We start from the raw sequence: 13,456 nt of genomic DNA, 5'->3' as shown, positions 1-13,456 counted from the left end.
TGACTAATTGGAACACTGAACAGCTTGCAAAGGTGATGTAGGGTCATGCACCATCATCTGTTCTCTCCAAGAGATTCAAAACGTCGGCCATCTCAATGGAGAGTTCATCAGGCTCCTGGGAGGAGTAGGACTGAATACACTGCACTTGCAAAGAGTCTACGTTCACAACAGAAAGGACAGCATTAATAGGATCATATTAGCATATAAAGTGATTATTATCTCATTCGAAATCTCACCTGATTGGTGTGCGCTGGTCGACATGAAACGGGTGCGTGGGTTTGGAGTCAGCGCACAGATCCATCGAAGCTTATCACTCCTGTCCACAGGATTCCATTGATTAGCACCAGCACTCGTTACTTAGTTTAATGACATCTACTCGACAGCTATAGTAGTGATCAAAAATAAAACCATGGGCTGGAATGTCATTGATTTGGGGCATTTAATGATTTATTGGAACTGTTCTTGTCCTCACTGTGTCATGATTCGGTTTGGGGACCAACGGGTGGCATTGTGGGGCTCCCCCGGCAGCTGCACACCTGTTGGTCATTTGGTAATTGGTTGTATAAGGGGACTCCTGCCCGAACACTCTGGGTCGGGTCATTGTTTGCATTGTTGCGTCTTGCTACTGTCATGTTTGTTTGTTTGCTCTTGCTACTGTCATGTTTGTTTGTTTGCTGTCATGTTTTTTCTCGTAGTGTTTTGGTTATTGATAGTTTCTGTTTAAGTCATGGTTTTTGTTTGTTACTTCGGACTTTGTTTAGGATGTAGTTTTCTTTGTTTTAAATAAACTTCTTCAAATACACCCTGCTCCTCCCTCCTGCCAGCTTTTTGGGGTCCACCACCACCTCGCTACGTGACACACTGTGGTTGTAGATGAGGGGTACCCTTATCCGAGCTAGTAAAAACTTTGGGAAAAAATCCTCATCTAGAGTGTATGAAGAGAAATTAATGTTATGTGGTTATATATTAACATGATTGACCAATATATGGTTGAGTATATCATACAACATGATGGTATGTTCGATATACTCAACCTTTCTTAATCCAGGAATTACATTGTGGTTGTGATGACAAATTAATATTTTTTTAGAAAAAAAAAACAAAACTTTTTTTAGATTATGACAATACAGTACACTCAAAGGGCTCCATATTCATACACAGCGCAGGTACGCTCGAGCATAAACACTGGCGCATCTCTTTCCTTCTATTTTCATACCAGCGCAAGCCTCAATGCGCTTGTTTGGGAATATGGTTGACCTCTCTGTGCCTTGCTGGGTGTTCCTTTATACTCGGGGTGATTCCTATGACATGCATCTGGCTAAACTTGGTGCAGGGAGTGTAACTGAGTGAATTTGATAGAGGTGCAAGCAGACAGATTCTGAGCTCCTCTGACACAGACAATTAGGGTGTAAGGCAGTCTCCAAGTTATTATTATAATGTTTATTATATAGTGTTAAAAATCTTCCTACTGGCACATCTATGGAAGGCAGCATGAGGTGCAGGTGGGGTCACACACGGACGCGTGTGATCCAAGAGGAAAGCGGTGTCAGAGTGACCACTGAACAGATCCTTGCTCTCCCTGAGCAACTTTGCATCATCCACCTGTGGAGGTCTGCTTGCAGCTCCTTAAAAAGGTTCTTTACATGCGTCAACCTGCCACATGACTCAAGCAAATCCGTGTCTTTGTCTGCCATTTTAAGGATTGTCTGTGCGATATCCGGCTTGCACTTGGCATTTAAAGGGGAGAGAGGAGTTGCTTCGATCGGCAGTGAAACAAGTCGGTTGTGTTCATGCCCACAATGGAGCACAACGCCCTTTTTAAAATGCGCCCACACTGCACTGGCTTGTGAAAATACAAAAACATAAACGAGGACGCCCATGTGCTGAAATGTACCACACCTCTGGCACAAAAACAGAACCCATAATCTTGACAAGGCCAAATAGGTAGTTAGTCAGGGCATCAGATTGTAATTTTATAAAGCAGTATATATCAAGTTAAAGTCAAGTCAAAATCAAACAATATTATGATATTAAAGTCAAATGGCTCTTTTTTCAGGACTACCGCAAGCCCAGCTTGATCCAAATTCTAAATCTGCACGAAGGTCAGGTGTTGCCATTGTGGGTGTGACCACAGCCACCAATCCAAGCAACTCCTCTCATTAACTTTAAATGGGGCGCGTGATGCTTGACAGTGCATTATGGAGACATCTCGCAGGGGCGTGAACGGACATTTTTCAGTAGGGTGGCCAGGGTGGTGACATATCACTTAGGGGTGGAAATCAGCGCGCCCATGTTTCCTCCTTCCGAAAATGACAAGTCATTGTTGAAGTCAAGTCAAGTCAAGTCAAGTCAACAGTATTTATAGAGCACCTTCAAACAGCCATCGCTGCATACAAAGTGCTGTACATGGAGCGATTTAACATACACAATAAACAGTAAGACGAATCGGTAATAAAGTCAGAAACAAATCTAAGTCATGCTGAGTCGAACGCCAAAGAATACAAGTGAGTTTTGAGGAGGGCTTTAAAGATGGGCTGTGAGGAGGCTTGCCGAATGTTCAGTGGGTGGTCATTCCAGAGAGAGGGACCAGCAACAGAAAAGGCTCGATCCCTCTGAGCATTTGTCTTGTGGGTTTTTTGTACAAAGGCTTTATTTTGGCGGGCCTAGTTACTGCAAACCATCTGTAATTAACTCAAGTTTAAAAGCCAGGCAGACCTGCATACAGGTGCCAATCGATTCCTGCTCTCACAGTGGTACTTTGGCTAACTCAACATTGTGTACCTAGGTCTTTTTTGAGTTTTTAACCATATGTAAAAGTCACAATGATACAGCCCTCTCTACTGTATTTTTCAATACTCTAAATGTTGCTTTTTACTTAAGTTTCTTCCTGTTTGTATTATGCATGTATTGCGCAAGATTGTTTTTTGTATGCATTTTGCTTCATGAAACCATGACTGTGGGATGGTATGATAAACAGTGACTTCTCAGCCATGTTGTTTGCTTGCTATGGCGTAAAAGTGACAATTTGTGGTTTATTTTAACTGCAAGATTCAAAGTTTTCCCTTTGGAGTTTATGTTCACAGCAATTGTAAATTAATTCAAATATTCAGTTAAAGGAAATGAATTGTAGCAGAGTATCAAAGAATGAAAGAATATTGCATTCATGTGAAAAGGTCACAGGCAAAAAAAATATATCTAGATGTGCGGTGGCCAGGGGTTGTCCAGAAAGTGGCCATGACCACTCCCGGCCACCACGGAGCTCCGCCCAGACATCACAATGTGGAAAAGGAAGTATGATCCATGCATGACTTGAGATTGTCACTACCCTTTGCCCATTTGGCAATAGACAACGTCAGCGTTTACCGTCATTGAATGATCTGCATCTCATAACTGCTACGACCTAAAAATGTCTCAGACCCTCATTGTAGGTATTTGTTGTTTTGAAAATGTTTGTGTGTTTACAGTGCCTGCATCCTCATCAAGTGAGAAATGACACAATTCTGTGAATATCTTGTTACCTGCTTATTTCCGTGTCTGTCATTTTTAGTGTCGTGGGTTAACTTTCCTAAATGTGATTCACAAACTTACATGCTTGAGGTCTTGAGCATGTAGCTGACTGGCCGGTCCTCTTGGTTTTCCAGCAATTTAAGATTAAAGACATAGGCGAGCATCTGGCCCTGGTCCTCTAAATCTTCAGTCCTCAGCAAAGACCGTGTGCAGGAGTCAAGAACCTGAAACTTGTCCCCGCTGCAAAGACATTGCCATTGTGTACAGGGCCGAGACTGACTGATTACATTTCAAGTGAGAATGATTTAAAGGATGCTTACCTCGAGCTACGCTTGGTGATCAGCAGCAGGTTGTTAAACAGAAACAAGAAGACGGGCTGGTAAAGTTTACGGCTTCGCAATGTCCTGGTGCTCTTTGGTCCGGCCATGAGTTGCACCTCACCCTTCTTGAGCAACCAGCGGGAGTGGGAGATGATGGGCACAGACTACAAGGGAAGAAAGCAAGGTTGACTCTATCGTACATGCTTCTGCATAGCAGGCCTGCATCACAGAATCTCAGCTGAGCTTGGATCCATAGGTGTCAAACTCAGGTCCTGGAAGGCTGCTGTCCTGCATGTTTTCCAAGTCTCCCTGTTGCAACACACCTGATTCAACACACCTGATTTGAATCTGATTTGAATCAGGTGTGTTGCAACAGGGAGACTTGGAAAACATGCAGGACAGCGGACCTCCACGACCTGAGTTTGATACCTATGCATTAGAGAGTGATCGACTCCTCCTAGGAGGCCCCACTTACGAAGCACATGTGCAGTTGTGCCGTTAAAATGCCAAACTGATGTTGCAGTTCTTTACCTTGGATTTAAACTCTAAAGTCTTTTCAATGCTGATGAGCTCCTCCGTGCGACTCATTTTTCGCACACCCTCGTTACACTCTTTCACAATCTGTAGGAGAGACACACACATACAGGACATATTCCAGATAAATGAAAGAAATATTAATATGTTAGTTAATAGTCTTAGTGTGACAGAAAAAAAAATTGCTCTTTGTGTGATTGTTAGAAACAATCATGATTGTGAGTTTTCTGTATGATTATTTCCCTTACTTTTACTCCAAAGTATGTTTGCTCGCAATGTCACATAAGCGCAATAAAATAATGAAAACTTAAATACTTTAATATGTTTATGTCGAATAACCTCTTATCATGTGCCTTGATATTTGGAAGTTTTTAATTTATTTAAAGTGTGATGTTTTGGGGGTCTTATGAATAAATAGTCCGTTAATTACAGTAATGTCATTATGCAACCACTCACTCAGTGCCTTTGGGTTAATTACTGAGGTTTTTAACTTACCTGCTCCAGTCGCTGATGAGCTTTAATGGCATTTGCTTCCCTCTCAGAGTGTTCTTCAGCATTTTTCAGGATATTCTGTGTGAGAGAAGGCGGTGAACAAAAAAAGAACCAATGATACATTTCAAAGACTTCAAAACCATCATGGTGACTATCGGTCGAGTCGGTATACTCACTTGAACAAGCAACTTGAGTCTTGTAATCCTCTGAAAAGGTAGAATGAGGAATGATGTGAAGGACAGCCCCCTGACACATGGATGATTCTCCAATACTGCCATGGTCTCCCGGAATGCCTGGTTTCCTTCTCTGGAGAGACACACATGTTCATGGTACCAAATTTAATTAATTAACTGCATCACTATATTTGCTCCAATAGTGAAGCAGGGAGTTTATTTACTCAGCTGCAGAAAACACCATTTGTTCATTTACCTGTTAAAGAATGCATATATCTGAGAGGAAATCTCAAGATGTATCAATCCAAAGCTTGAATACATTTCTCCTAGCCTGCTTTAAACATGAAAACCTTCAGTCTGGATATCTTTTGCAGCTGGTAAAAGGCTGTTTTAATGCTTGATTGAATATGATTTCTGAAAGTCAGGTCCAAGTCGATCAGCATGCCAAGATTTCGGACTTGGTCTTTGGTTTTGAAAGATAGTGACTCCAGGTGTTTTCTAAGAGAAATACTCTGTTCTTTATTGCCAAAAATAATTACCTCAATTTTGTTTTGGTTCATCCAATTGTTTATTTCCTTGAGACCACAGGTGTCTACGGAAGAGGATTAGGGCCAATGAAGAAAGAAAAAATAAGGTTGGCAAGATTCTGACTTTATTCTCAGAATTCTGACTTTAAAGTCAGAATTTAAAGTCAGAATTCTGACTTTAATCTCAGAATTCTGACTTTAATCTCAGAATTCTGACTTTAAAGTCAGAATTCTGACTTTAATCTCAGAATTCTGACTTTAAAGTCAGAATTCTGACTTTGTGACGTTCGTGGAGCTATGAATTGTGGGGGGACCGTCAGCGTGTGGCGTGACTTGAAAGAAAGGGCACACGTCGTCACCCAGCGACTTTTTGCGTGGCCGAGGAGTGTCGGAGGACATCCTTTCACTTTTGGAGGAGCAGAGGGTGAGTAAACAGTGCGTCGTGTTTGATTCATTTGGAGTTAACGTGCTCCATGAAGCTTGTAGCTCCGTTGCTAGTCCGAATGTCATGAATGGATGCACCCAGTTTACATTCGTGAATACGTAGAACGTAACCAATTTAAATGGGTACTTTCCTGTGACGCCACATAACCTTGTTAAAAAAAACAACACCACTCTCGACATCGAACCCCTTTAGGCTGCAAAGCTCACGTTGTTGTGCTTTTACATTGCAACAAGGCCAAAGGACGACCACCATGATGGCAGCACAGCGTCCAAAGTAGTATTGGTTGTGTCACACGCTGCCAGTGACTACAACTCTGAAATTGAAGAGGTCTCTGTCGATTCAAATGAAATCTACACGGCATTCGACGTTTCTGTTGATTCAGATATTACTTTTGGCCCCACATACAACACGGAGGGAGATGCAGACATCACACTTATCTATGATGGTCCACCAGATCCACAAGATGTGATGACAATAACTGTCCACTACACTGACACATTGAATGATATGATCATAGCATTCTCTGAAAATGCAATCTTAAACAAATCACTCAATGTGAAACGCATACTCCCAGATAATACAGAAGAAGCAGGTGTTGGATCTGGAGTACTGCGGGATGTTCTCAGCTGCTTCTGGCAGGAATTCTATGACCGATGCACCCTTGGTACATCAATTAAAGTACCATTCATTCGCCATGATTTTCCTACAGAAAAGTGGAAAGCAGTTGGCAGAATTCTTTTAAAGGGATACCAAGATTGTTGCTACTTCCCAAACAAACTTGCATTTCCTTTCCTCGAGCAGGTGCTTTTCAACTGTGTCTATAGTGATCTAAAAACCCATTTTCTGCAGTTTGTGAGCAGCCAAGAACGTCAAGTTTTGATGGAAGCAATGAAGGACTTTTCAGAAGTGGACCTAGATGATCTTGTGGAAGTTCTTGACAGCTACGGGTGTAGAAAAAGAATCTCTGCTGAAACCTTTCCCACAATACTGCAGGAAATAGCACACAAAGAGCTTATCCAAAAGCCCATGTTTGTGATTTACTGCTGGAGGAAGGTTACTCTTCACCGTGTTTCCATCAGTCTTGAAGCACTGAACAAGTTGTGCTCGGACTTGCAACCTACCTCAAAAAAAGTCTGCCAACTGCTGAAATTTGCAACTGATTTAACCCCAAAGCAGAAGGAAGTGATAAACCATCTGAAAAGGTTCATCAGAGAGTTGGATGAATTCAAGCTTGACGGTTAATATACTTGTGTGCAACGGTGAATGGTTTAATAACATTTTACATATATTTCCTAATGGCTGTGAGGCACGTCGGCCTCACAGTGCAGAGGTGCAGGATTCGAATCCGGTTCCGGCCTTCCAGTGTGGAGTCTCCGGCTTCTCCGCATCCTCCCACATTCCAAAAACATGCGGGGCATGTTAATGGAACACTCCAAATAATTGTCCGTGATTGTGAGGGCAGATGGTTGTTCGTCTGTGTGCACTGCGATTTGCTGGCAACCGGTTAAGGGTGCCCCCCCTACTGCCCAACAACTGCTGGGACAGGCTGCACAGCATATCTCGTGACCCTTGTGAGGATAAAGCGGATCAGAAAAAGTGTGGAGATGTTTTCTATCAATATTAACAATAAGACATCCATCCACTTTTGACCCACATATCCTCCAGGGTCACGGGACATGCTGGAGCCATGGCACTGTTGTTTAAAATAAAGGTTTCAGAAAGGGCAAGTCCGTGTACCTCCAGCCCACTGCTGAAAAGAGTGCAATTTAGAGAAGTCAAAAAACAACAACTGGTTTATGGAGAAAATTTGAAGCTTCATTTTCCCAAAATTGCATCAGTACATACTGTATGTCAAATAGACTTCAGTAATTCCTCTCTCAACTTAACATACAAGTCACTTGTGTTGTCACTTAACATTGTGGGACGAATAAAGGATATCTTATCTTGCATCCAATGGATCTGATGGCGCGTGCCATTCATTTTCCTCCATAAGCAAACAACACAGTTCAAATACAGTTTCATCACAAGGAAAATAGCCTTTTTTAGTGCACTCTTCCATACATGCAGTGACCTCTTCCGTTCCAACAGGTTTTAATTGATCCTCGGCACTGTGCATCGCAGGGAATGAATACATGACGACTGGTCGACCTGAAGCTGTATCATGGTGCAATCTTGGTCTTATTTTGTGTGCGTTCCACGTGTTCACAACTTCATCCAGCTCATCCTGAACATAAAGCAGCATAGTTAAGTCTTATATTTTCATTCGTCCAAAAACAATTTGTCCAGAAAAATTATTCTACCTGCACAAGATTAAGAAAGCAGAACCGGATAAGACTTTTATCCAGAAAATCTCCTGAAAAGTGGCCATCATCTTGAAGAGTTTGAAATAAATTAATCCAAAACTGTGCACTCTGTTTGCGAAGGGTGGACCACCACCCTTCAATACGCTGATTGGCTGTACTTCTTCCGTAAAGGAAACTTTTCTCCGCAGCAAAATTGTCTGAGTGGTTTCTACGCAAAAACATCTGCATCTGTTCGACACAAACATTTTCTGTGCCCCTGTCTGCACGGATCCTCTCTGGACACCCACCAATGCGTGAAACTGTTTTTATAAAATAACTTGCAACCACCTTAGGGTCACTGTTTGTGGTATAGGCTTCCGCCCATAACACATACCGGCTAAAGCCATCAATACAGCCATTGATGCCAATCCCGTAGGGCTTTAATTTGTCATAGCCATCCAGGTGCCAAAGAGCATTTGGCCCCCGACAGTTGTATTGGCGCCTTCTTAGGCGTCGTGCTCTTCTTATTCCCACACCTACATGTATAATTTGTCTCATTGTATCTTGTGATACAACAAATCCTTTTTGAATGGCACGCAGATGAAGCCACCGATAACCTTGCATCTGTCCACTAGTCATGATCTCGTGCTGGACAAAAGCCAACACGTCTCCCAGGTCTGACTGGTTCTTTCTTCGAAAAAGACCAAGTCTTTTGCATATCCTTTTCAGAGTCCGAATACTTAAAATAGTTTCAGCATTATGTGCTAAAATTGCAAGTATTTCCTTATTGCTGAATCCAAGTCTAAAACTAGCTTGATCATGTCATCCAAATCTGGATTTCCAGCCACTGTTTGAGTTGCACCCTCCATCAGTCACTTTATCTGCACAAGAAAAGAGACAACAATTACAATCTGACAAAAAACAACGGTGGACATTTTGAAAACATGACTGCATGACCGTATGCTTGTTAAAGTTTTTAATAATGTTCTCGCTCATGGTACTGTGTTAGTTCAAACTCAAGTATACTCATATTCAGTAAATAGTTTAAAAGTAAATAGAGGTGGGTGTGCACATACTTTCTACGACACGACCGCGTGATCAGTGTGTTCAGTTCACGGCAATTAGGCTGCAACGATGCTCCAGACGGCCACTGTCATCCACACAAAGGGGTTCGATGTCGAGAGTGGTGTTGTTTTTAACAACGTTGTGTGGCGTCACAGGAACGTACCCATTTAAATTGGTTACGTTCTACGTATTCACGAATGTAAACTGGGTGCATCCATTCACGACATTTGGACTAGCAACGGAGCTACAAGCTTCATTGAGCACGTTAACTCCAAATGAAACCAACACGACGCACTGTTTACTCACCCTCTGCTCCTCCAAAAGTGAAAGGATGTCCTCCGACACTCCTCGGCCACGCAAAAAGTCGCTGGGTGACGACGTGATGCCCTTTCTTTCAAGTCACGCCACACGCTGACGGTCCCCCCACAATTCATAGCTCCACGAACGTCACAAAGTCAGAATTCTGAGATTAAAGTCAGAATTCTCACTTTAAAGTCAGAATTCTGAGATTAAAGTCAGAATTCTGAGATTAAAGTCAGAATTCTGAGATTAAAGTGAGACTTTAAAGTCAGAATTCTGAGAATAAAGTCAGAATCTTGCCAACCTTATTTTTTCTTTCTTCATTGGCCCTAATCCTCTTCCGTAGGTGTCAAACTCAAGGCCCGTGGGCCAGATATGGCCTGTCACATCATTTTATGTGGCCCGCAAAAGCAAATCAAAGATGTCAACTTTCATGTTGTTTCCGAAATCGCGACCAAAATTTCAAATTCTCATTTGTAATAAATAAGAGTGATACTGTAAGCATTTTCTTGTTATGAAACTCCTCATTATAGTATCTCAAACAATAGGTGAATAAACTGTTATTCTTGACTTTTTATAGGGTTTCAGTCATAACGGCCCTCCAAGGGAAACTTACTAAAATCTGGCCCGTGACAAAAATGAGTTTGACACCCATGTAACCCAGGTAATGACCATGGAAGGGAAACTTTGAAAAACAAGGAAGCGATTCTTACTCAGTCCGATTCTGGCAGTTTCCATGCTCAGAGTGAATTGCTTGTGGCTCGAGTAAATGAAAATTTCCTAGAATGGTTTGATTGTTATCATGTTAAAAACCTTTCGCAAACTGGACCGCTAATAAGAGTCGGAGACCAGTCAAATGTGTAGAGCGTGAACAACAGGGGGCTCAGTACACATCCTTGAGGAGAACCGGTGCTGAATGAGGAGAATGTTACATTATTACTGGCATACAAAGACATTGTGCTATCTTCTTTTTTTCTATTTCTATTTCTAACTTTTGGCCCGGCCCTCCACAATATTTTCTGCTTCTCATTTGGCCCCCCCCGGAAAATAATTGCCAACCCCTGCTCTAGACAGTAACATAACACGTTAAATGAGCTGACGTCATATGGGAACATTGATAAACAAGGCTGTGTGTCATCCGCATAGCCATGACAACTAAAATTGGTATTCTGAAACATTTTACCTAAAACGACTGAACAAAGGGGGTCCAAGGATTGACCCTTGAGGGACCCCCACATATCACAGCGATTTGATCAGATTCAAAAACTTCCAACGGTCAAAGTAACTCTTTTCCTCCAAAGAGGATCAGAACCATGTGAAGATTGTTCTATTTTACCCCACTAAAGCTTTCAATCAGTTCAACAGTATATTATGATGAATTGCATCAAATGCTGCACTGAGATCCAATAAGGCTTACATTGACACATTGCCTGCGTCAGTACATCAGGTTACCATTGTTTTTATCAAGGCCTGTTTAATGAGTTGTTGTTATTTTTTAAATTAATTCAGTTGAACCACACTTCAAAATCGCTGTCTGCTTTTTAATGGTTAATTTCCATTATTTTATTTGCTTTTATTTCATTGTACGGAGGTACCAACGATTTTGTCCATGTTTATGCTTTAGTGTGAGCTTGGTGTCGATTAATAAATGTCTATTAAGGTTTAATGCTCAATCCATTGCAAGACCATTTTGTTTAGGTTGTTTGTAATGCATGCAATCTCCCTTTTGGCTAAGACTGCAATATTTGTTGAATTCACTGTTGAGTTACATATCACACAGCTGCAAGTGTGACGTACACTCTTTACCTAGCTTGTGCAGCTTTCTGCTATGCTGACCTAGCAGTGGCGACACACCCATTGTGGCAAATCCATGCAGATCAGGGTGTAGCATTATGGGTGTACCACTTTGCGGTAACATGGCTACAGTAATTAGTATTAACACTTAGAGCTACCGTAGCTGGTGGCACCATCTGTCTTTTTTTTTTGGGCATCTATTTGGGGAAAGACACTTGTTCAGTGGATGAGGCACACGGCCCACACCTCACGACATTTACCTCTGTTAATATCTATCTATCTATCTATCTATCTATCTACTATCTATCTATCTATCTATCGTTCTCTGTCTGAACAGTATCAAGGGAGCAAGGTGCAATGTGATTGCGTACAATCTCCTGTGTACAATCCTAACCCGAGGGCCAGTTTCACTCTGTGGTGTCAGACACACCTGTTAGGTAGGTGCGCCTTTGACGTTAAAAGCCTGCTTTTCCAGACCACTCTCTCTCTGTCTTTCCTTCTCTGCATTCAGCCTTTATAACTATATCATCTCTGCAGCATTTCATGCGTTTGTTTTGTTTTTGCCTTGGTTCCATCTGAATGGATGTGTAAAACTAGTTTACTGATTCGCAAATACTGATGCCGTTCATTTCAAACTGCACATATAATCCGAGAGTAATTTCCTCGTTGTGGTGATGCCATTGTGATGCCAAAACAAACTACACAGCATTCAGTTCTACTAAATATTTGGTCACCCTAGTTTTTCCAGTTAAGAAAAAGGTAGACTGACACTGCTCATGGCTCTTTGGCTCTCATACCTTCAGCCAGGGTTTATGTTATAGTCCCCACTCACATACACGTTATGCGTAAACAGCTATCTTTGCATCGATGATGATAGGGTATTTTTTAATTGACAGAGAAAGACACCTCTTAAGTTACTACTACTATTTATTATTATTGCTGTTCTATGTTGAACCACAGTACTAAATATGTTGTTAAGCTAATTATTCTACAATATCAATCAAAACATTACAATTGAAACAGTACAGATTTTACCACCTGGCCATCCAAGCAAGCCGAAGCCATAACATTGGCTCCAGTGAGTTTTATATAAAACAGACAGACGGACAGGTGGACCGACAGATAGATAGTGAAAACAGTCAGCCTGCCTGAATAAAATGCTTTAATTCAAGACAATGACTCATTGATTCATCATTTTTTGGGTTCATCTCTAGATTGATAAGAACAGACACACTTGACAATGTAACAAGGTGGAGCCCCTCACACTTTTGAGTGTAGCGTAATCTGACTTCTGCACACCTCATTGGAATAGACATACTGCACTGTAAATCCATCTTTCTGATGTACCTTCTTTCTACATCATTGAATTATTGGTACCGTATGTTCTGTCCTTCATTCATAAAATACTGGTCTTCGAGTGAGCCATCCATCCATTTTCTGACCCACTTATCCTCAAAAGGGTCGCGGGGGGTGCTGGAGCCTATCCCAGCCATCTCTGGGCAGTATGCGGGGGACACCCTGAACCGGTTGCCAGCGAATCGCAGGGTACACAGAGACGAACAACCATCCACACTCACACTTAAGGACAATTTAGAATGTTCCGTTAACTTGACATGCATGTTTTTGGAATGTGGGAGGAAACCGGAGTACCCGGAGAAAACCCACGCAGGCCCGGGGAGAACATGCACTTCTAGTGATCGCAAGACCCAAAAAGAAGTTAACAGATTCTAGACCATTATGTATTCAGGCTCTTGTGCTCTGGAGTGCCCAATCTACGGATATTAGAGCCGCTACCTCAGTAGAGATGTTTAAAACGATACAATACTGATTTATATATTCTTGCATTTAGCTGACCTACGAGTTGGCCTGTTTGACTGCTGCTTCTATTCTTTCGACCCACTTCACTAAAGATGTCTTGTTGCAGTGTATCATTTGACGGAATGGACATTATTTCAACCAACATTGCATAGCACAATAATTATGTGTAATAATGTTGCCCACTCGGCATCCATTGCAG

At 41.8% G+C, this 13,456-nt stretch overlaps 2 protein-coding genes across 2 annotated transcripts in view; both read right to left on the bottom strand.

The window, feature by feature from the left end:
• Positions 1-9,898, bottom strand: part of LOC127609240 (uncharacterized) — a 31,440-nt gene extending 21,542 nt beyond the window's left edge. The window contains exons 1-3 of the mRNA XM_052079078.1: positions 9,652-9,898; positions 8,299-9,161; positions 7,542-8,222 (exon numbers count right to left, since the gene is read on the bottom strand). Of these exons, the coding sequence (XP_051935038.1) occupies positions 7,938-8,222; positions 8,299-8,919 (906 nt within the window). The 5' untranslated portion in view covers positions 8,920-9,161; positions 9,652-9,898 and the 3' untranslated portion in view covers positions 7,542-7,937. The remainder of the gene's footprint in view (positions 1-7,541; positions 8,223-8,298; positions 9,162-9,651) is intronic.
• ngef (neuronal guanine nucleotide exchange factor) overlaps positions 1-13,456 on the bottom strand; it is a 28,244-nt gene that overhangs the window by 2,261 nt on the left and 12,527 nt on the right. The window contains exons 8-14 of the mRNA XM_052078900.1: positions 5,030-5,159; positions 4,857-4,931; positions 4,359-4,448; positions 3,828-3,991; positions 3,589-3,747; positions 237-316; positions 52-156 (exon numbers count right to left, since the gene is read on the bottom strand). Of these exons, the coding sequence (XP_051934860.1) occupies positions 52-156; positions 237-316; positions 3,589-3,747; positions 3,828-3,991; positions 4,359-4,448; positions 4,857-4,931; positions 5,030-5,159 (803 nt within the window). The remainder of the gene's footprint in view (positions 1-51; positions 157-236; positions 317-3,588; positions 3,748-3,827; positions 3,992-4,358; positions 4,449-4,856; positions 4,932-5,029; positions 5,160-13,456) is intronic.

The sequence above is a fragment of the Hippocampus zosterae genome, chromosome 10, assembly GCF_025434085.1.
Source record: "Hippocampus zosterae strain Florida chromosome 10, ASM2543408v3, whole genome shotgun sequence".
NCBI lineage: Eukaryota > Metazoa > Chordata > Actinopteri > Syngnathiformes > Syngnathidae > Hippocampus > Hippocampus zosterae.
The sequence above is the reverse complement of the archived record's forward strand: the minus strand, read 5'-3'. Positions and strand labels throughout refer to the sequence as shown.